Raw genomic sequence first — 22,841 nt, 5'->3', positions numbered from 1 at the left:
ACTATCATTTCTACTGCATTAGGGAAAATATTTCATAATGGATATCATAACATTTGTATAGGTTATAAATAGAATGTGGGTTTTGTCATACTTATTGTTTTTCTAAAAACTTGAGGGAAAGTAATAGTGATGATGTTGCACAAAGAAAAGACTCTTAACAGATGAAGAGTTTTGCTACACCTTTGGAGATGGGCAACCTGGATCACTTCTGACATCAAATGCATTGTTATAAGAGAAAGATTGAAAAAAAAATGGGGACTGGTTGACCCAGTAGATTAGGGCCCAACCCAGCACCCATTGAAGTGAATGAGAATCTTTCCATAAATGTAAAGAACATTGGTTTGGGGGCCTTAGGCCTGATTTAAAGCCCACTATACTCAATGGAAAGACTCCCATTGATTTAATTGGCTTTAGATCAGACTCTTAATTACTTAGTTAGACTTTCTATTTAAGAATATGGATAAATATCCAGGGTGAGTCACAGGGTGAGTCTCATGAATGGTCTCATCCTATTCCTGAATGGGCATGTGTCTGTGGTGCAATGACTTTCAAGCCTTCTTTAAGTGTAGCTTGTAAGGCCATGAAAGAGCCCACACATGGTATATCTTTTAATGCATCATCCATAGTTCTAACAAGGCTCCCTCCGTCACCTATTCCAAATAGGGAAAAAATAATGGTCACCAACCAAATCAGCTCAATGTTTCCAACCTTTACTCTGGACAATAGATATGTGGAGACACTTACTTGTTTGCCGTCCACACTAAACTGAATGAATCTTTTACAGAGGTCACCATTTTTTTCTGAAGTCACATCCACTAATGTTCTTGCAGGAATGCCAAGGTCAATGGCTCCTTGAATATTATGAGTTATCAGGGCATCCAGCTCCTGTTTGTCCTGTTAACAATTTAACACACACAAAAATTTAAAATATGATATTCTTTTCAGAGTGTGTAAAAGAACCTAGCCCTTGTGGTTTGTACACAGCTCAAAGGACAACTCAGTGAGTCTAGGTCTCCTCACAATCTGGTGTAAATTAGAAATAATTGTATTGAAGTTAATAGCATTACAGTGTTTGTATTCTTCTATCTAACATGATTTTGGTAATTAATTGATCTTTAAATATTCATGGTAAATAGGCCCAATGGCCTCTGATGGGATGTTAGATGGGGTGGGATCTGCGTTACTACAGAAAATTCTTTCCTGGGTATCTGACTGGTGAATCTTGCCATTATGCTCAGGGTTTAGCTGATCGCCATATTTGGGGTCAGGAAGGAATTTTCCTCCAGGGCAGATTGGAAGAGGCCCTGGAGGTTTTTCGCCTTCCTCTGCATCATGGGGCACGGGTCAATTGCTGGAGGATTCTCTGCTCCTTGAAGTCTTTAAACCACGATTTGAGGACTTCAATAGCTCAGACATAGGTGAGAGGTTTTCCACAGGAGTGGGTGGGTGAAATTCTGTGGCCTGCATTGTGCAGAAGGTCGAACTAGATGATCATAATGGTCCCTTCTGACCTTAGTATCTATGAATCTATTAATCTAGTAATATCTGACAACAAGAAAAGTCAACTGGCAAAAGGAAGGCAAGCTATAACTGCCATACTTTTATTGTGTCATTGAAGAAGGAAATAGAAGATGATTGAACTAGCCACTGCCCTATCAAGTTGCACTGTTAAACACAGAGTTCACTTTATTAATCAGAAACCTTTTACTTCTTCTATTATGTGCACTGCTATAGACTTTTATGACTATTAAATAGTTTTATATTAGGAGGAGATATATTGCATCTAGTCTGATGTTAGCTTCTGTTTTGTTGTATTGAGCATGGTATTTACTGTCCAAATATAATAAAAGCCATAACAGTACAATATCAAAACAAACAAATCTTCAAGGAACGTAAGCAAGTAATTAAGAAACTTGAGGTGGGCTGTATTACGTTATTCGTAGCATTTGAGTTACTGTACATTATAGCAGCCAACTGTTCAAATTACCTAAATCACAGTCTGGACTTTAATGTTGCCTCAAACTATATATTTGTCCATTACTTAACATTGTTAAAAGACAAAATTGCAGTTTCCCTACCTGTTTTTCCTAGTAATAAAACAGCAGTTTGCACGTATGTGTCACACTTCACCCCACACGCATTCCAATAATCAGCATGATACTTACGTTAGTGGCTTTTAATATAAGAAGGCCCTGTAATGTACTTTCATCGACAATTATTAGCATTTGTGAAATTAGGTTCATTCTATCTATCATGATGTAGCCTGATCCATCAATTTGTATTGGTGTTCCAAGCTGCTGCAATAAATAAAATAAACAATCCACTTGAAAATGACTTGCTGTAACATCTTTTACGTTTATGTAACTTTTTTTCCCCCTTAATAAGTGGACTGTGTGGCATCTGGCTGGAAGACTAGTAGTTCAGACACCATGATTGTATAGTGCATGGTAAATATCAGAAACCTTTTATAAATAATAAAGAAAGAGTATACATTGCTTCTTCCTCCTGCCTATTTTAAAATGTTTGCTTATATTTTAATATGTGGTATAGCATAAATAGGGCACAAGATAATGTGGAAGCCTTTCTTGACTACTATATGTCAGATTCAGTGTTGTACTTTGCATTGTCTGGTGACATAATTCAGCCATAAATTCAGTGAAACCAAGTTTATGGCTGCTTTGCATGGCAGTGGTGCAAAGCAGCCAAGTGTCCTGGTAAATCTGGCCCCATTCAGTGATAACGTATTTCCAAAACTTTCCACCTTCACCTGCCAGGTTTTAAAAACTGCCTGGTTTCCTGCCAGCCCGCCATGCAGACTGCCTTGGAGTCAGGGGCAATTCTTTGTTTATTTGTTTTAAGTCTGTTTTTCTCTTCTAGCTAAGTTTCTATGGACAAATAAATCATACTTGTTTTTGATGAAGCTGTTCTGAGTCACTGCATTTCATACTAGTCATAAACTTCTGGAGAAGATTCTATAGTTGGACCCAAACATAGCTTTGCCATCTGATTAAATACAGTTCGTGACACAGGGGGTGTTGTAGTTGTGATCCAGTCTAAAGCAGGCCGAGCTATGGGTTCTATTCTGGGGAAAATACAGGTAGAGACCTGTCACTTGGAAGGAGTGCCCACGGACAGATGGGGGAGAGATCACAGTGCAGTTCAAAACAGAACCAGAACACAAACATTTTGGGGAAAATGTCCATGGGTTTTTTAGTTTTTCAACCAGCCCTTTAACTAACTCATTTCTAACACTACAGTATGTGGCAAGTGTTGGTAAACACTGATTTTTCAAGTCTGTGATTTCTAAGCAACCAGGTTTTTTAATCAGTCCATTAGCAATCTCAATTTTCTATAAAGATGCGTGAAAATTTACAAACCTTGATATTATCTGATTAAAATTATATTTACATTTTGTCTCTGCAGGTTGTTTGGATATTTTGTATACAGTCTGGGACATGGTTTTTAGCAGTGCTGAGCAACTCCAGCTGAAGCCACTGTGCGTACTCAGGTTTCAGAGTAGCAGCCGTGTTAGTCTGTATCTGCAAAAAGAAAAGGAGGACTTGTGGCACCTTAGAGACTAACAAATTTATTTGCGCATAAGCTTTCATGCTCATGAAAGCTTATGCGCAAATAAATTTGTTAGTCTCTAAGGTGCCACAAGTCCTCCTTTTCTTTTTGTGCATACTCAGTACTTCTGAAGATCAGCACCTGAGGTGCTTTAACTGTTGTCCCTTACGAAGTAAATACCAAGGTATTTTATAGTAAATATCCATATACAGTATGGCCAAATTATACAAATCCATTCACTTTGGGATGTAAGTCAGGGCAGAATTTGGTCCTGTGCCTTATGATAGTATTGCCACAGTGTTTTTGGCTGCTAGAGTGGCACATTATTTTTATAAAGGGTTCTTCTTTAAACTTAGGAGTGTGGAGTCCCTACAGGATTCATTTTTGTTACATTAACATCGTCTAAATTTCTGTATAGCAAAGTCCTGGCTCTACTCCCACTGACATCATTAGCTAATCCTCCATCGACTTCAATAGGAGCAGCACTCAGCCCTGTCTTAGAACTAGCTGCATTTAGTAACAAGTAAAAGCAGTTATCTTACTTCATCCTTTTTATGCCAGGAAGTACCTGTATTGTTTTGCATTTGTTCTCCATAAGCATTTTCCATTGAAGTTTGTTTTCCACTTGAAGGTCCCCATTGGCTTGAAGTTCACAAGTGCCTGATTTCAATTCTATGTCAATACTATATTTTAACTCTTTTCCTGCCATGATGGACAACTTGTTTTCTCCTGGTATTTCCTTCAGCTGAGGCAGATCATGCCTGAATTCAATTTGCACTGTGACCTTTGGCTGGCACTCTGTTCTCACTTTCAGATGGGCAGACTTGCCATCTGTTCTGAGGGTACAGAGAAGCTCTGCTTGGCAGCCATCCCTCTGAAGAGATCCGATGAGCTGTGACTGAACCGGGATATTGAGATCCTATCAAGAGACAAATATCCTTTTGGATTATAAATCCACATTGAGACTCATATTTACTTTTTTCCCCATCAGCTCATGGGACATGAGATGGTCACATTAAAAAATTCAGAGACAAAGCCTGAAGTCTTTAAGAAGCCATTTAGTCAGACAAAACTGCCACTGCAGCCATTGAAGTGGGAGTTTTGTCTGAGTAAAGACTGAAAAAGGACTTTGGGGTTTGGTCCCTAGAATTTACAACTTCTTTACAGATAGTAATAAAGTCTTTAAATTACAAAAACTCAAACTACCTAGTTCCTCAGTCTAGGAAACTCTATTGACCATCCCTTATTTAATTCAGACCAGAACCATTTAGAACTTTGAGAATAAGCTAACCTGCATAAAAACAGGTAACAAATTTTTGCAAGTGGGATTCTATGCAACCTGATGGAAAAATGGAAAAACAATTTTGCAAAACCAATTGAAATTCCAAAGCCACTTCTGCATGGTTCAAAACTGAATACATTTTTTTCAAAAGTTTTCAGGAAAAATATTTTAAAGTTTTAATATTTTGAATTTTAGTTTTTCCTCTTTCTGTCACTGAAGGCATCACAGTGAACAATGCGATTTTCTGCCTTTTTTCCTTTTGACACCGCATAGCCTTTTTAAAAGAAGTTCATGTTGGAAAAATTAAAGGCAGAAAAAAAATGAATAATTAGAAACAACCCCCTAAAAGCCCTGGGAATCATTCTCTCTAATGTGTTCAGTGGGGATACAAAGGAAAAAAACAAAAATTTCAAAATTTCTGATTTCAATGAAAAAAACCTGAACTCTTTTGAAAGAAACAAAAACTTTTGACAACCTCTACTGGACCATGGCATTCAAACCTTGCCATGGTGACAACAGGCAATAATTTTCATCTAGTTCTATTCTGTAGGGGGCATCTGTCAACGTCAGATATCAGTGCAGTTTCCAGTACCTCAGTCCAGTGCTGTAGTTGAAGACTGAGATCTGCTTGCAAAACAACACAGAGAGGCTTGCGTAACCCACCTTTAGCATACTCTAACTAAATCTCCATTAGTCCTTCACTTTATTGATCTAGAATCTCTTTTAAAAGCCACCCGGTCTACCTGCAGAAGCTGACATTCCATTTCTGTCTCCAATGTCCATTCAGTTTTATTCTGGGTCTGTAGATCTCCTCTAGCCTTGAGCTTGCATTCACCAGCCTGTAGCAACAAAATGCCTTCAACGGTAGATCCTTTAGCTGCAGAAAGTAGGATGGTGGTTTTGGCAGGCAGCCCTAGGTCACTGAGCTGAGGAACCGAGTGCCTCAGTATTCCTTGGAAAGAATGTTTGTGTCCCCAGGAGCTATCTATTTGCACATCAGCTGTTTTTCCATCGCATTGGAGGTTTATTGTTAAGCTAATATTGCAGGTGTTCACAACGAATGAGCCCCAAGTGACTAGAGTCTGAGGTAATCCCACCTTCTGTGACAGAAGAGAAAAGTTGTTTCAAACAATTATGCCACATATTCTTGTGGAAGCAACTGTCCTATTAATCTGATTCTAATTGATTACAAGGCATTTTTCCAACAAGCCTGGGGATGGGACCATTTAAGGCAGTCTGTTCCACAGAGGAATTGGAAATGGCCTCAGGAATAAACAATACGATCAGAAAAACTCTTTAATAAATACTGGTGAGGAAAAGTAAATTTCCAAAATCCTGATCCTAGACAGAAAGGATATGATTTTATTAGAATCTAGGAGGAAGGAGTTCTTTTAATTACAAAGTTGGGATTAAACTTTATTTTATGGCAATGACAGTAATATCCGTCACTGTATTACTCCAAGCTCTCAACTTTAAAACATCTGCAAACACTAACTTGCTGCTACTGCAGAACACATTTGATAACCAACCGTCTCCAGCACCTCCAGGGCAAGATTCTGCCACCCTGCCATTGAGTAGCTTCTTACTCCAGGAGTAAAAGTGGCCGAGGGTGTTAAATATGGAGGTAGTTCTCTGTGCCCACTCAAAACTTGAAACATAAAGGCTAAAACACTTTATAGAAAAGCAGATTGGATAATTACCTGAAGGGTGACACATGTATTCATCAGAGTAAGTGTCCATTCTATATCTGTTTCATTGCTTGCTGGTCTCACTTCTCCATCTGCTTTTAAAGTGCACTGTCCAAGGACAATATCCAGAAGGCCCTTATACTTGTCTCCTCTTACAGCTGACACTTTCAATTGGTTCTCTTTGGCTATGCCCAGAGACTGAAGCTGAGGCAAGGAATGCTTGAAGCCAATCTCCATTCTGTGTTGGAGGCCACCAGTGGCATGGAGGTGCAAACGGATGAAGGCATCATCGGAAGAAACATGTCCAATGAAGTTGGCCGTAGAGTTGCTGGTGAACACTGACCCATTAAGTGAAACTCTTGATGGCGTCTAAAATAGAGAAGAACTGTAATGCCGATTTTTGTTGCCAAGTTACACTGCATGTTGTTTTAAAAGGGCCCTTGTGTGAGTGAAGACTTCTCATCTGGGAGCATTTCATACCCACTTTGCACAGATATAAATGACTACACGTGAGAATCTGGCCCAGAGTCTTTATACTGAGTTTTCCCCTCACTTTCTTCATAATACTAATAAAATCAGACTGGAGTTAGCTCTAGCAATTTGGGGAGCTTGATATGATTAGCTGCAACCAACCAGCTGAATTCTGACCTCAAACAGGGTCAGTTTCCCATTGACTTCAGTGAGAATTTTGCCAGTGTTAGTGGGGATTAGATGCACAGAAGTGAGGTTAGAATTAAATTATATTTGTCTGTTGTGCCCTATGGAGCAACAGTGGGAGCCTCTGTTAGCCATAGGCATCTCTCCCTCTCTGATGCCAACTTTAATATCCTGTGTGAGTTGCTTGCTTAAGCATATTTTTAATTAAATGTTCAGAAAGTGTTAGAATATAAGGAATGTCTTTCCAAAACTGTTCGAATCTTGCAGGTGTCTTCCCAAGCAAACTACCAAATAGGAAAAAAAAATAGAGTTTGTACGAGAAAATTAAAACACTGTGAATTGCACTGGCAACACAGCTATATCAGGAGCAGAACAATGGCAACTCTGTTCATCTTGGCTAATGTGTTCAGATGAAAAACCTTGGGATATTTGGTATCTGTCTCTTTGAACTTGCTGCCACCATTGAAATAACTGGTCTAAACTAATAACTGCTATTGTCAAACAACAAATACATGATTTGTCAAACCCCAGCCCAGTTACAGTATATCATCATGGCCATTCAAAGATTCAACTAAACATTTCAACTAAAATGTCTCTTTCAGTTTTGCTTTTTTTAAAAATAGTCCTATTTCTACAACCCTTGAATTTATGTAATCTAAAAAACTTACATGCTGATTTGGAGGGAGAGCAATAAACAGTCTCCCTCTGCGGGTCTTTGGCTTTAGCATCTAATTGCTAACCATCCCTAAGTGACCAAATGTAAAACTTCATTTTCAGAGCAATCACACTGGGATGTGGATGTGTGGGGGAGAGGGATAGCTAACAGGTGAAAAGGCTAGGACACAAAATAAAAATAAATCTTTGTTAATGGATATTGCTTACTGGCATAATCATATGACTATACACCTCTGTTGCAACCATGTGTTGTGCCATGAACTTACACTGTAACTTGTGTTCTGATTGCTCCATCGTACATGATGTAAGGGCAATGCACTGTAATTTTGCAAATTTTCAATTCTGCTGAGAAAGACAACAGAATGAAAGGACTGAATGGCTGTGTGTGACTGAGACCAGTGCTGGAACATCAGGCATTCTTTCAGCACAGCCGTTAGCAGCTTTTTCGTCTGATCAGTTTCAATGTTGTATAGATCTTCAGATACACTCCATCTCTCTTGCCCTAATCCCTTTCCTAGTACACCAAAAGCTTCTCTCTGCTACCTTTTGTGAGATCACCGTAGCCACAGTACTATTACCAGGGAGTGATAATGTCAATGTGTTGATAAATCAGCTAAGTGGTAGAGTCAATGAAAGAGAACCTTCCTTTGAATCTCCTGCCCTGCTCAGAATGGTAGAGGTTTCTTATCTGAACAACACTGCTGAAAATCCAATTACAGCACTTTACACATGCACATTTGGCTCTCTTGAGCTATTACAGCCTCTTCTGTGGGGTGGGAAGAGGATGAAAAGCAATGTTAGATAACCCTGAATGGCAAAAAGAAAAGGAGTATTTGTGGCACCTTAGAGACTAACAAATTTATTAGAGCATAAATTTATTAGAGCATTCGTGAGCTACAGCTCACTTCATCGGATGCATTTGGTGGAAAATACAGAGGGGAGATTTATATACACACACAGAGAACATGAAACAATGGGTTTTATCATACACACTGTAAGGAGAGTGATCACTTCAGATGAGCCATCACCAGCAGCGGGGAGGGGGGGGAGGAGGAAAACCTTTCATGGTGACAAGCAGGTAGGTGTGTATGGATGTACCAAGGATACAAATGTATACCACTGGAATATAAATTGTGTTGATAATTCTAACTCAGAATAAATCTCCCATCCAGCTGTGGCAAAACTGAACATTGACATGTGCATGTCCAGTGTTTGTTTAACAAGTGCTTTGACCTGTATGTCCCATATGCTATTAAAGGAGTGAAGATACTTGAAAGTGTGTACAAAACCTGTTGTTAACTCAGACCCATTTCTGTTCCTACAACAACCTCCAATACTTACTCTATGGGAACTAGGCCTTAAAACAGTACATTGTTGGTGGCAGAGTTCTGAGAACAAAACTTGTACCTCAAATAAATGGCTGGCAACCTCTCCACTGCAATGACCAGAAAGCTGATTAGTGGTAGATTTTCCATTGCAAATGACCTGCAGGCATATATTAATAAAAAATAAGAGTAAATCAGACTAAATACTGAGCAGATGGTCAAATGAGTAAGTTAAGAGATTGCTTTTTAGGAGAAAGAATAAGGAAACATAAAAATACCAGCCTCAGTTGAGAACAATAGGTCTGGCTCAAGTAGATAAGTAGTAGGTCAGCTCTGAGGCTAAAACTTGTCTTTAAACTGACCTCACTGGGCTAGAATATTTACAGGAGAGAGGAGAATGTCCTCAAACAGCAGGCAAAGTTTATTTACTGAACATAGAGTGAGATCCATTCTTTAAAAAAACTATTGACCACACTGTGGTGCGGTATTTCCTATGTTTAAAATGAAAATGACATAGTAAATGTAATTATCACCAGAATGACAGGTTTCAGAGTAGCAGCTGTGTTAGTCTGTATTCGCAAAAAGAAAAGGAGTACTTGTGGCACCTTAGAGACTAACAAATTTATTTGAGCATAAGCTTTCGTGAGCTACAGCTCGCTTCATCGCATCCGATGAAGTGAGCTGTAGCTCACGAAAGCTTATGCTCAAATAAATTTGTTAGTCTCTAAGGTGCCACAAGTACTCCTTTTCTTATCACCAGAATAAATATGAATGTGTTTAATGCCACCTGCTGTACCATGGAACATATTTTCAAGTGATATAGATTTTAAGCTCTATGGGGCAGGGGCTGTGCCTGCACAGTGTCTAACATCTTCTGGCCATTACTGAAAATCTCAATAATGAACAGTAATAACAGCTGGACCCACAAAAACAAAACCTGCCTCATCTGTAAAATCCCATATTAGAACATGAGTTACTAGGCACCTGGTTACCCGATAATGATGTAAATGTGCTAATGGGTCTGCATTTTGTACTTTGTGGGTTCAACCATTGTGTCTTGCTTTGAAAAACTAGTCCCATATGTCCTGCAGTGCTTAAAAAAACAATGGGATTTTGAATGACGTTCAGTCTTTTCATGCTGGTCTTGTTTGGGAAAAGGTCTCCCCCTTTTGACCCACTAGCTCTCTTCTTTACAAGATTTAAACCTAAGAAACAGAGCATGAAGGACAGTGAGATATATCACATATACCCCAGGTAAGGATTTTCCTCCTAACCTGTACCACTGGTGGGACAATGTTAAGCAGTCCTTCCAGGTCATGGTGGAATGAAAAGGCAATTTCCACAGTACTGCTGGTGCTTTTCTTCTCCACTCCCACCTTCAAGTGTTCCTTCTCCACCCTGGTTGTTACCCCGGCAGCTATCTTCTTGCTGAAGTTCTGACCAGAAGAGAAACCAAATTGTGAGAAAAAACGAACAGCAACAAAATAGTAACAGCTGGTAAACATGGAGGAGTTATTTCTACAGGCTCTAAAGACAATAGCCTCCTGCAGTGAGACCACCGTTCAGAATCATGATGAAAGGGACACTGCACAGGCTTACTCAGCCTGCCCTTGTCTCCGAGATGGAATCTTCATGTTGTGCTAGATCCTGCAAGGTGCAACTCCCTCAGCTCCTTTGGATCCCAATGTGAGTGGAGAGAACTCAGCACCGTGAAGGACCAGGTCCCAACAGCTTGACCGATTACAACAACGATATTACCAGTAAGTGACTAAAAAAGCAATTGCACAGAGTCCTCTAGAGCAGGGGACTTCGTTAATTTTACTAGTGTTCCTTCCCATAGAATCTGAGTTCATCACTGACAGGAATGATCTTAGCCTGGCAACACATCTGAGTGGTAGGGAAAGTACTTTGCACCTCAGTCTCTCCATTTGTATAACTGGGGTTGAAGAGGTTGTGCTTTGCTCGCACAGAAAGTCTATGGCAGAGGATTGTGCTTAACCACAACACTGGGTGGAAATAACACAGGAGAAGAGGGAAAGTCCATGCTGATCAACAGCTTTGAAGGAAAGGGACATGAAGTTCAGCTCTTTAGAACAGATGTGAAAGGGAAATTGTCAAGGTTGGTTACACCAGTGTTAGATCCATCAGTAGTGCTTTGGTTTGTGAGCGCTCTCCTGACAGCAGCCTGTGTGCTGCACCATCCCTCTAGGCTCTGCCTACCTGCTTCATTTTTCTGTGCAATCAGACTACACAAATGGACAAGATTCTGCTTTTGTACAACAGACTACTAACTTAAATCCAGAATTGAACATAGTGTATTTAGTTTAAATCCAGTCCAGATTTGAGATGATTGATGTAAAGTGTGACTAAAAGCTGTGCAGAAATCTTTCTTCAATACAGCAATTCAGCACACACATATGTAGGGATCTACTCTGCCACCACTAAATGCAGCTACCTCTGGAGTGAAACGTAGCATTTGATTAACAGCCCACAGGAACAATCTACAATTGTTTCACAAGGTTCTGCCTGAGACTGAACTAATCACTCTTCTTACCTGGTAATAGCAGACACCTTCTACAGTAAAAGGGATCCCATGTTTCTTTAGCTTTGTGATGTTGTGCTTCAAACTTGCAGTTAGTTGGGATTTAGGAGATTCTAAGGACAGTCTCTCAACTCCAAATGCAGCAGCAATCCTTTCGCTGCCACTCTGTAAGGCTATAGTAACAGTGTGGTTGGCAATGACATGGTCATACATGGCAGTGATAGTGCCATCCATAGGAAATCCTGTTGACAGATAGAGCCAAATCAGAACAAATGATGCACAATGCTGCAAAGAAGCATTCAAGGAATTTTCAGTACCGTTGCGTGGCAATTTTCTATACAATTTTATAAACAGAAAAATTGATCATTTCTATCACTTTTCAAAATAATAGCCTAGCTTTTTCTAACATTACTATAGATCAGTGAGATGTCCCTCTGCCATGTAGATTGGCCAAACTGGACAGTCTCTACATAAAAGAATAAATGGACACAAATCAGATGTCAAGAATTATAACATTCAAAAACCAGTCAGAGAACACTTCAATCTCTCTGGTCACTCGTTTACAGACCTAAAAGTGGCAATTCTTCAACAAAAAAACTTCAAAAACAGATTCCGAGAGACTGCTGAATTGGAATTAATTTGCAAACTTGATACAATTAACTTAGACTTGAATAAAGACTGGGAGTGAATGTGTCATTTCACAAAGTAAAATATTTCCCCAAGCTTGTTCACCCCCTTCCCCCACTATTCCTCAGACGTTCTTGTCAGCTGCTGGAAATGGCCCACCTTGATTATCACTACAAAAGATTCCCCCTCCCCCCCCCTTCTGCTGGTAATAGCTCACCTTACCTGATCATTCTCCTTACAGTGTGTATGGTAACACCCATTGTTTCATGTTCTCTGTATGTAAATCTCCCCTCTGTATCTTCCACTGAATGTATCTGATGAAGTGAGCTGTAGCTCACGAAAGCTTATGCTCAAATAAATTTGTTAGTCTCTAAGGTCCACAGACTAATACGGCTGCTACTCTGAAAGCTTCTGCTATGTATTCCTAATATGGACTGATGGGAATGAAACCCCCTATAGTGTTACAGGATTAAGAAGGGTAAATTTAAAGATATTACTTGGATTTTGAATGTATTTTTGGAAACCAAGGGATCATCTTTCCTAAATAAAGGGATGAATGATTCTTAACTCTCCTGTTCTTTATAGTCTTTGAGAATCTATACCTGGGACTTGCTGGGACATTCAAAAGAATTCTGCATGATAGGAATATGTTGTGTGTAGCTCCACCCCATTGCTATTAGAAATTTTCAAAAAACAAAAACAAAATAACCAAACCAGACTATTCAAGAGCAGAGGGCTAGGTGCATTCAGCCAGCAGGGAGCTATCAAAACCTACATACCAGAAAAGGTTAAAACATTTGTTTTCACTCAGCAAATGGATGCTTATTCCTATTCCACAAGGTGGTTCATTCAAAGACAGTTTTCAGAGTAGCTGCCGTGTTAGTCTGTATTCGCAAAAAGAAAAGGAGTACTTGTGGCAACTTAGAGACTAACAAATTTATTTGAGCATAAGCTTTCATGCATCCGATGAAGCGAGCTGTAGCTCACGAAAGCTTATGCTCAAATAAATTTGTTAGTCTCTAAGGTGCCACAAGTACTCCTTTTCTTCTTTCAAAGACAATTGGAATTTTACAAGAAATAATTCTGACTTGTACCAAGAAAAACATGTACAAAAATGTGGCTTAGAGCAATTGATGGACATGCATTAAGCAGGGATATACAGAAGAGTTTAAATGGCTCTAATAGGTCTTGCATCCATTCTGTTGCATTTTCTTAAGAATATCAATAAGAATGTTGCTGAAGTTAAGGAGATGGGGCAATTTTGGCCCTGGAGTAAGTGCAGCCCCACTGACTCTAGATTGTATGAGTTTGCACTCACTTACACTGATGTTAAATTCATGTTTACCATGTTTTGTTACACACCAATTTGATTGAGGCGTAGTTTTTTCATACCTGCATTTTTTAAAGAGTTGATGTTATGTATGAGAGTCCCAGTGATTCCTCTGTGTTCCTGACTCATGACATTGGAAACATCTACATAGAGAGCTTGCTCATCCACCTGGAAACTAGCTAGACCCCTTTTGATCCCTTTATTGAGCTCCAGGTGTCCTTTTAACTTTGCTTCCATTGGGATTGCCTGGCTGCCGTTCTGAGTCAATGAGAAAGTGATATTGTGCAGGCTGATATTCCCAAATACATTTCTGTTCCTGAGATTCAGCCCATACTGTGCTTTGTTGATCATCACACTAATGTTACCTGTAAGGGTCAGAAACAATAATTACACAGAGCCCTTTGGGTTGGGAAATTGACACAAGAGGAGAAAAAATAATCAGATTTGTCAAATATGAACAGTAACCCTTTAATTTAATATAGACAGGAATTAAATGCATTTCCATTAGCTGTCTTAAATTATTTAGGTCATTCCAGTTAGGGAATCTGCTTACTGAAAGAGAGAGACAGCAATTAGTCAGCTAGTGGAAATACCTTTTGATGAGAGCACATTACATTATAATAGTATTTCTGAGGCAATTGCTATTCGCGTTAGGTTTCTTCTTAAAAAGTTGCTTGATATTTAAGAGCCAAACTGTGCTTTTCAAGGCCCTAGACTAAGTAAGATGTACCATCCAGGGAAATTTGGTGAGGGATTGTGACACTGGAAGTACACGGTGCCCCAGAGGCACATTGTACTACTCCAGTGCACGGTGTGGGATGGGACATGTGCATGTGCACAGTCCCTCCTGGAGCTCTGCAGCGCACGTGTCAGCTACTCCTCCATTGCACTCCACAGACCCAGCCCAGAAGGGGACGGAGCTATGGGCCAGCGTCCCCCTGTATTTGCTGTAGAGATGGTTGGGAAATGTTATTGCTCCAGGGGAACAATGGCAATGAAGAAAAACTTGTTTCATTTTCCTCAAATTTTCTTCAAAATGTTTTGGGGTTTTGTCAAAAAATAAAACCTTGACAACCCCAAAATTTCATTTTAAGCCTGAAAGAGTTTAAAATGTTTTCCAATGAAAACATGTACATTTTCAGTCAAAATAGAAACATTTTAATGAATTTTGTTTATTGCCAATTTCCACTAAAAAAACCCAATTTTGATCTCTACCCAGTGGACAGCTGTTCACATCACAAGAAACCACCACTATAAATACTAAATTTATACTTTCTATTCTAGGCTGCTAGTAGGTTTTAAATGCACCAAGACACCACAGTGGAGGATGTCTTATACTCAAATAATAATAAACCTCCTTTGGTAGCCGGATTCGTAACTATCCTCTTACAGCAAAGCACATAGTGAGGAAGCACCTTCATAAATGTTGTTCTTGCGCTTCAGAGATCCATTCAGAGAAAAGAGCTGTGGTATGACCTTCAAGCCTCCAATTTTGTGTTGGACTTTCCCATTCAGGGACAGGACAAGACCAACTTTCTGCTCCATGGCTCCCACAAAATCTAGATGAAGCCTGTTCTCATTTAGCTTCAGCTCAGAAGATAATAGAAGTCTAAGAGGGAAAGAAACAAACACAAGTAGCTCGCGCACCATTATCAATAAAGATTTGTTATCAGTGTTCAATATTTAACGTCACTCTACCTCTGTTAATGTAGGGCAAAACTAACCCTCCATTTTGCAAAATGGCTGTCTAGTGTATATTCTGCTCTTATGCTAGACAAGTGTAGAACATGGAAAAAGAAATACATGAAACAAGTCAGAGAACAATTTTTTCTTCACTTAAATTTTGGTGACCATAAACACACCAAACATAAGCAAGCTTCCTTCTTATTATTTACATTTGCTTAGAGCAGATTTCACTGCTTCTCACTAGAAAAAAGAATTCTAGAGGTTAACCTCAACAGGTCAAATTTTAAACAAGACTCAAGGCTGCTCCTATTTATGTACACACGTATCTGTTGGGCAACGGAGCCTGTTTGGCATCCCGCTATTGGTTGACTGCTCACCACACCCCTCCCCAATGCACAAGAGACTCTTTGTCCAAAAATGAACACACAAGCTCAAATTGGGACCCAATGTACTCGAAGAACTTTTAAAATCTACTGTGGAGTAAAGTTTAAAATCTCGTAAAACTAACTAATTATACCAGCATGGCCTAGTGGATAAACAGAAAAAGGACTTGCAGTGTCTCATTCAGAGTGCACAGGCACACGCACATCCTGCGTTGGAGCACCCATGAGAACATATACTCAAAGTAGTAATTTCGCAACATTTTCCTCCCCCGCCCCAATGAAATTTTGCACAAAATACTTGGATTTTTGTAAAAATGTAAAGCCTCTTTCAGTGGATAATTTTCCATTTGAGAGGTTTGGAAAAAAAAAAAAAACCTGCTGGAGAAGTGAGAGGTGGTGCCGGTGCCAGTACCCTTTAAAACAATGTTTCTCAACCTTTTTGATAGCAGGGACTGTCTTGCCCCCTTCTTAAATTGTGTCAGGGAGATCTCAGCAACCGGCGCCGGTCCATGGACCAGTTGTTGAGAAACATTGCTCTAAAAGAGACATGGCCTAATGGATTAAATCTAGGGCTTGAAGTTAGACAAGCTAGAGTGCTAATTCCACATCTTCCCCTGAAGGGCCTTCACAGAATTTTTCAGATTATTGGTTAATCATGATGCCTCTCACTATCCTCTTAGTGTAGCTGGTAAATATCCATTCTGCTTCATCTGACAGAGGACAAAAAATGAGAAACACAACTGATAACCTAACATGAAGAACTAATTTACCCACAGGGAATCTCTCCTGTTCTCTCCATTATGTATGAACAATGATCTATGAAAGCATCCAGTAGAGAGAGGATTAGAAAATTGTTTTAGTGTTTCAAAAAATTAAAAAGCAAAATACTCGAGTAGCTAGGAGAGTGCATGGAACATTGCCCTCTCAATGGCTTTCTGCCCATGTCAGAATGCAAACTGTCATGCTTAAAAGAGAGAGCTCAGATTTATGAGGGAAGATGCTTCAGAACTCCTGTTAAGGAAGGTTACTACTATGCTGTTTTCTTTACCTTGATGGAGATACTTTGCCCATTAGCTGCAGCTGTACAGACTCTGGTTCTGTCAAAATTTCCTGATGCAGGAGAGCACTCACTCCAATAATCCTGCTGTTCTTTCTGGTCTCCTTGCTCATATCAACCTCCAGCAGCACTAGATCCTTTCCACTGGAATGAAGGTAAAGTGATCCATTGAGACTGCTCTCACCATAACTCTTAACAGCTGCATGGGCCTACACACAGGGGAAAATGAGAACAAGACATCTGTTGAATTAGGAAACTCAGATGACACACGACAAAACAATGCGATGTCACATTCAGCAACCCTACTGCTGAGAGCAATGTACAGGACGAGGGTCTCAGAAATCCCTTGTTAAAATCTGACAAACAGTACTAAAAGGAAGGCTGGGGTGATTTCCCTGTCTCTGATGAAGTCATCCTCTCTGGACACTGCTAAATCATTATCCGCAGAGCTCAGAAAAAAATACTTCAGAGCAACAATTGGTTTTGCCTTTGGCATTTACTGAATAGATTTTTTCAATACAATTTTCCACTGAAGGATAGTACAAGATCTTCATCAACACAACCATTTCAAGTTACACAAGCTGGATACTGGGCTAGACCAGCAGTGCACTCAGGACATTTTTGAAGAACCAAATATAAATATCTCCAGTGAGATGCACTTAATAGAAGTTTGTTTGCCAGGTGCTATCACTTACTTTCTTGGTTATGCGAAAGCATTTTTGCTTAAATGGGAAAATGAATAGATTCCCTAACTACTCACTCCACTGTTTTAGTCGTACAATCCTGGTATGAGAGATTTATTGCAGGCTAGAGGGGAGCCCCAGATCAAAATATTGGTAGTATTTCATTGGCAACAGTGAATTTAAATGACAGAAGTTAGAAGGAAGAGACCTGTTGGATCATTTAGTCCATTCCCCTGTCAGAACAGGATATGGGTACTAGAGGAGGTAGGAGAGAATGACTTGATAAGAGATTACATATGATCTTAGCCAGGGAGTTATTGCCATGTCAAAGCTTTACATACTTATGTGAACTTATTGTACATCTGCTTGCAATTAGAACAAAGCATTGTTTTTTAAAAGAAAAGTCCCCTTCCCCCATGTTCTAGGGAGTTTGGCTGCATTACTGTATTTGCATGATATGATACTAGCCATTTATTGTTTTAAGGAGAAACTTTTTCAGTGTAAGGCAGGAGGGCCTTTTGGCAAGATAAGCACATGCACTGCTTTGGAATTGCCATATGGCCAGTGGTGAGCTGGAGCCAGTTCGCACCGGTTCGCTAGAACCGGTTGTTAAATTTAGAAGCCCTTTTAGAACGGGTTGTTCTGCGAGCCTTAGGCGCCGACTCCCTGGGTGCTCCAGCCCTGGAGCACCCAAGGAGAAAATTAGGTGGGTGCAGACCACCCAACGGCACCTCCCTGCCCCACTCCCAGCCCCAGCTCACCTCCGCTCCGCCTCCGGCTCCTCCCCTGAACACACCGCCCCGCCCTGCTTCTCCGCCCCCCCAGGCTTCCCGTGAATCAGCTGTTTGCACGGGAACTGGGGCAGGCTAAGAAGCAGGCAGCGGCTTCCCGCTCAGGCCCAGGGAGGCGGAGGTGAGCCACGGGGGGGTGGGGCCCGAGGAGGGCCACCCGTGCCGCAGCAGGTAACCCGGGGGGGGCCGCGCAGGGGAACTGCTCCCCATCCCAGCTCACCTCCACCACCCTCGGCCTGAGTGTGAAGCCACTGCCTGCTTCTCCGCCCTCCCCGGCTTCCCGCCGAACAGGTGATTAGCAGGAAGCCGGGGGTGGGGGCGAGGGCGGAGAAGCAGAGCAGGGCGGCACAGTCAGGGGAGGAGGCAGAGCAGAGGTGAGGTGATCTGGGGCCGGGCGTGGGGCGGGGAGCTGCTGGTGGGTGCTCTGCACACACCAAATTTTTCCTGTGGATGTTCCAGCCCTGGAGCACCCAGGGCATCGGCGCCTAAGGTGCCACTTTTGATGTGATCAGTTGGGGAGAGGCCGTTCCCCCTGCTCCCACCCTAGCTACGCTGCCTCACCCCTAGGAGCCAGAGGGACCTGCCGAATGCTTCCTGGGAGCTGCCCCAGATAAGAACCTCCGGGACTCCCCACCTTGCCCCCGCAGCAGGTCTCTCTGACTCTTAGGGGTGGGGTGGGCACCCACTAGAGTGGCCCACGAGACCCTCCTGCCAGTTCTGGGGGCAGTCAGGGCACAGGGGAGGGGGGTGGATGGGCCAGGAGTCCCGGGGGGCGGGGGTGGGCAACGACCCCCTCGTGGGGTGAGAAGGGAACCCGTTGTTAAGATTTTGGCAGCTCATCACTGCATATGGCCCTACACTGGCTAACCAGACTGGATGCAAGTGATTGGCCACATCTCACTCTGTTTGGAACGTGTAATAGGAGGAGGAGAATTTTCCATCCTCGATTGTGGTGATTAAAATTGGCTTTCTTGAGCAATCACCAGCAAGGACCTCCCCTTTCAATTGCGTATCACTCCTCAAAGACCCTGTGCTGCAGCCAACCATGCCAAGGTAAGCTGCACCGAGATCCTTCCGCAGCCTGTTCACACTGCTCTGTGAAGCAGCAGTAACTCCAGAGCAAACTGACACAGATTCCCCACAGAGATGCCTGAGCTCTCCCAGCTCCTGTTAGTATGGGAGACAAAGGCTAGAATTTGTGGCCTCAGCTCAGATGGTCAAAATACTGCTACTAAACTGCACAACCAATCTTAATACAGTTTAAGTGGGGTGTGGGCTACTGAGACAAATGTCCTGGATATGGATTGATTGATACTGTACATTCTATAGCTGACTCCAGTGACTAAGTTACCACCACATGGGTTTTGTGTTTGGTTTGCTGAACTAATAATAAAACTGAAAATAGTCAAAGAGGGAGAATGAAAAGAGAGAGAAAGAAAAAACATACCCCAATTAAAATTTCAGTTAAAATTAGTCTGTACCTGAAAGCTTTGGGGGAGTTTTGACTGATATGGATGAGAAAACCGGGAAGAAAATCCAAAGTGAGCTTTTGATCCATTTAGCTGAGCAATGAACTGTTGGCACAAGAGAAGTTACACAGCTGAAATGAAGAATTATGGTGAAATTCCAGCATAATTTCACTTGAATTTCAGGATAATTTACTCCAAAGCTTTCTGAATTTTAGCCCAAATCCTGCTCCCTGTGCATGTGTACACACACAGAGACACACTTTTCAACACCTATTTAGGGGTATGTCTACACTGCACAGGTAAATGAAGCTTTTATTGATTTACCTGTAATTCCCTTCCCATTCACATGAAAACCCTTCTCACCGAAGTTTGATGCTTTTACCCCCAGCCAGGTCAGCTAACATGGGTTTTCGTCTAGAGCTTGAATGCTCATTTCACTTGGACACAGTAAATTGGGTAGAGCTTGCAGTGTTGTAGTTCACACCTGGGCAAGGCTAACCCAGGTGCTGATCACCTGAGTATACTCTGCAGTGAAGACATTCACTTAGGGGAGGGAACCTCCCAGCTGAGGTCAAGAGACTCAGGCTAGCGAGGCTTGCACTAGCATTCTAAAAATGGCTGCGTAGACAGTGCTTTGAAGATGCGCCTCAGGCTTGAGCTCAGGCTCTGAAGACCTTTGTGTGGCTTCAAAGCTTGTCTCTCTTGCCAACTGAAGTTGGTCCAATAAAAGATATTATCTCACATACTTTGACTTGCTAATATCTGGGACCGGCATGGCTAGAACTACACTTTTCTTAACCTGGGTCTATTTCCTAGTTCTGAGGAAAATATCTACCTTCCTGGCATTGATACTTTCAACTAGCAAATCTTTTCTGGGAGCATTTTATGTTTAGTGTGTTGCTAAACACTTGGAAGGTTCTGGAGTTTAGGCATCAGAGGTATTTTATTTGAGGATAAATTCCTCATAGCAATTCTATAAACTTTCCAAAGTTTGCAATCTCCAAAATAAAAACAAATTTCAACTATGCACAGCAGTCAAGCCATACTCTAACTACACAAACCTAACTAGGTGCTCTGGGTTTCTCCCTCTCCACAACAAGAGTCATCTGATTCCCCATGAACTGCATGGCCTTATGAATGTTGTGCTCCACTCCTTGAATGCTGTTCCCCAGGAATTTATGATACAAAGTTAAACCAAACTATAGAAGCTTTTCAGAGAGTTAAATTCACTCCTATGGAAAAAGCCAATACAAGACCTTGAGGTCTTGAGCAACACACTGTTTTTATGCTTGCCTTTCGCAAGAGTGAATTAATAAGCAGGTACATCACAATAACTCCAGTTCATGCAATGGAATCACAATAAATAAGAACCTGACCTGTGAAGAATCATTTCTGTTGATGGTGGCTTTTATATTCACACCATAGTCAAAGACTTCCCATTTGGATTGCGCAGAAAAGAGCTCTCCATTCAGGACCAGTGCTTGTGGAAACTTGAGCTGTTCAATAAAACACAATTTGTGCATAATGGCTATTTCTATATAAGTTAACTTTCATCATTTTCTATCTATACTTTTGTGTATGTGTGTGTGTGCGCGCATGCGTATAAAACTTTTACTCAATACATACAATGACCCCTTCCCAGGTTGAAAAAACCTCCTAATTATTACAATTAAAAAATCCACATGATCAGTATATTTTAGCTCCCCGCAGACAGATTATTAATTACTATTATTAATTATCTGTATTGTGGTAGCACCTAGGAGCCCCAGTCATGGACCAGAATCCCATTGTGCTATGTCCTGTGTAAACACAGAAAAAAAATGAATGTTAACTAAAACTCCCCAAACCAAAGGAATGTTAAAGAAAAACAATGGAATGCATATTGAGAGCTTATTGAATGGCAGAAGGGAAGAGACTTAAAGAAAGCAGAAACTGTATCTTGGTGGGGAGGAAATAATTGTTCTTAGTAAGTATGGAAGGTGTCAGTGTCAGTCCAAATACCTGGAATGAGTGAGTCATGTCCATGTGTAAGAGATGTCTGAAATCCGTCTCGCTGGATTTGTTCTGGTACTTGCCCAGAAACCTGACAGCATCCTTCTTATTGACTTTCAGAATAGCTTCGATCTCATGTTTTGCCTGTGTGTTGAGATTTAACTTGTTAGAATTAGCAAACCAAGCAGAATATTAGCCTGACCTATTATGAAATGTGAGTGATATCCTGTTAGTAGGGAGCTGTTGCATTATGACTCTGAAGGAACTTGCTGAGCAGCGTAAGAAAAATAAACTAATTTTGGTAATAAAGGTAAAATGACTTGCCCAAGGCCAGGATCTGAACTTACAACCTCCTGCTTCCCAATGCACATTCTTAATAACAAATAATAATAATAATACTTAACATTAATTTACACAGAATATACTTGTTCCTCTAACACAGAAGAGACACCTCTTTGTACTTCAGCTTCCCCGCCTCCGTTCTGGTAGCTGCTGTGAGCAAATATTCAAAACCAATCAAACTTTTAACTAAATTGGTAGACCTTCAGTCGTACAGACATGTCATGGAGCCTTTCTCATGGATGAAACTTAACATAAAGTTTACTTACACTTTGGTGACATCGGGTTAAGGCACATATTTCTACATTTTTGGGAAAAATCTTGCTGTTATAAGGATGAGCTAAGCCAGCACAAATCTAAAAAAATTAGGAACAAAAGCCAGAGATGTGAGTTCTATAGAGTAAGCTGTTTATTTTCTGACTATGTCACTATGTGAAGTTACAGGCAAATTCTCACATCAGGTATCACTCACATAGGGATGTTCAGCTTGGTAGCCAAGTGTAAAGGTTTGAACTGATTCATCCAGCCCATTTATCAAAATTTTAGTTTCCAAGAAGTAGTGTTTTTGCTTTTTGTCTACAGTAAATGTCTCCTGGAGAAGGAAGCTCTGGGGAATGGGCAGTTTAAATGGATGTCTGGGACAAAACAAAGAAGTAAAGATTTTAAGGAAAAACCACAGAGGAAAAAAAACAGTTTCTTTCTTCAGCTGAAACTCCTAGACTTTCAATTGCAAACACCTCTAGTGTCA

General features: G+C 40.9%; 1 protein-coding gene across 4 annotated transcripts in view; it reads right to left on the bottom strand.

Annotated features, from left to right (window-relative positions):
- Nucleotides 1-22,841, bottom strand: part of LOC119862732 — a 165,502-nt gene that overhangs the window by 45,899 nt on the left and 96,762 nt on the right. For all 4 annotated transcript variants that reach the window (XM_043493431.1, XM_038419951.2, XM_043493430.1 and 1 more), the window contains exons 32-47: nt 22,566-22,728; nt 22,363-22,449; nt 21,764-21,898; nt 21,139-21,258; nt 19,775-19,867; nt 16,811-17,028; nt 15,109-15,302; nt 13,756-14,058; nt 11,749-11,978; nt 10,469-10,630; nt 9,277-9,354; nt 6,550-6,906; nt 5,593-5,949; nt 4,136-4,486; nt 2,166-2,297; nt 745-894 (exon numbers count right to left, since the gene is read on the bottom strand). In XM_043493431.1, the coding sequence (XP_043349366.1) occupies nt 745-894; nt 2,166-2,297; nt 4,136-4,486; nt 5,593-5,949; nt 6,550-6,906; nt 9,277-9,354; nt 10,469-10,630; nt 11,749-11,978; nt 13,756-14,058; nt 15,109-15,302; nt 16,811-17,028; nt 19,775-19,867; nt 21,139-21,258; nt 21,764-21,898; nt 22,363-22,449; nt 22,566-22,728 (3,130 nt within the window). The remainder of the gene's footprint in view (nt 1-744; nt 895-2,165; nt 2,298-4,135; nt 4,487-5,592; nt 5,950-6,549; nt 6,907-9,276; nt 9,355-10,468; nt 10,631-11,748; nt 11,979-13,755; nt 14,059-15,108; nt 15,303-16,810; nt 17,029-19,774; nt 19,868-21,138; nt 21,259-21,763; nt 21,899-22,362; nt 22,450-22,565; nt 22,729-22,841) is intronic.

The sequence above is a fragment of the Dermochelys coriacea genome, chromosome 10 (genome assembly GCF_009764565.3).
Source record: "Dermochelys coriacea isolate rDerCor1 chromosome 10, rDerCor1.pri.v4, whole genome shotgun sequence".
Classification (NCBI taxonomy): domain Eukaryota; kingdom Metazoa; phylum Chordata; order Testudines; family Dermochelyidae; genus Dermochelys; species Dermochelys coriacea.
This window is presented reverse-complemented; position numbering and strand designations above follow the sequence as displayed.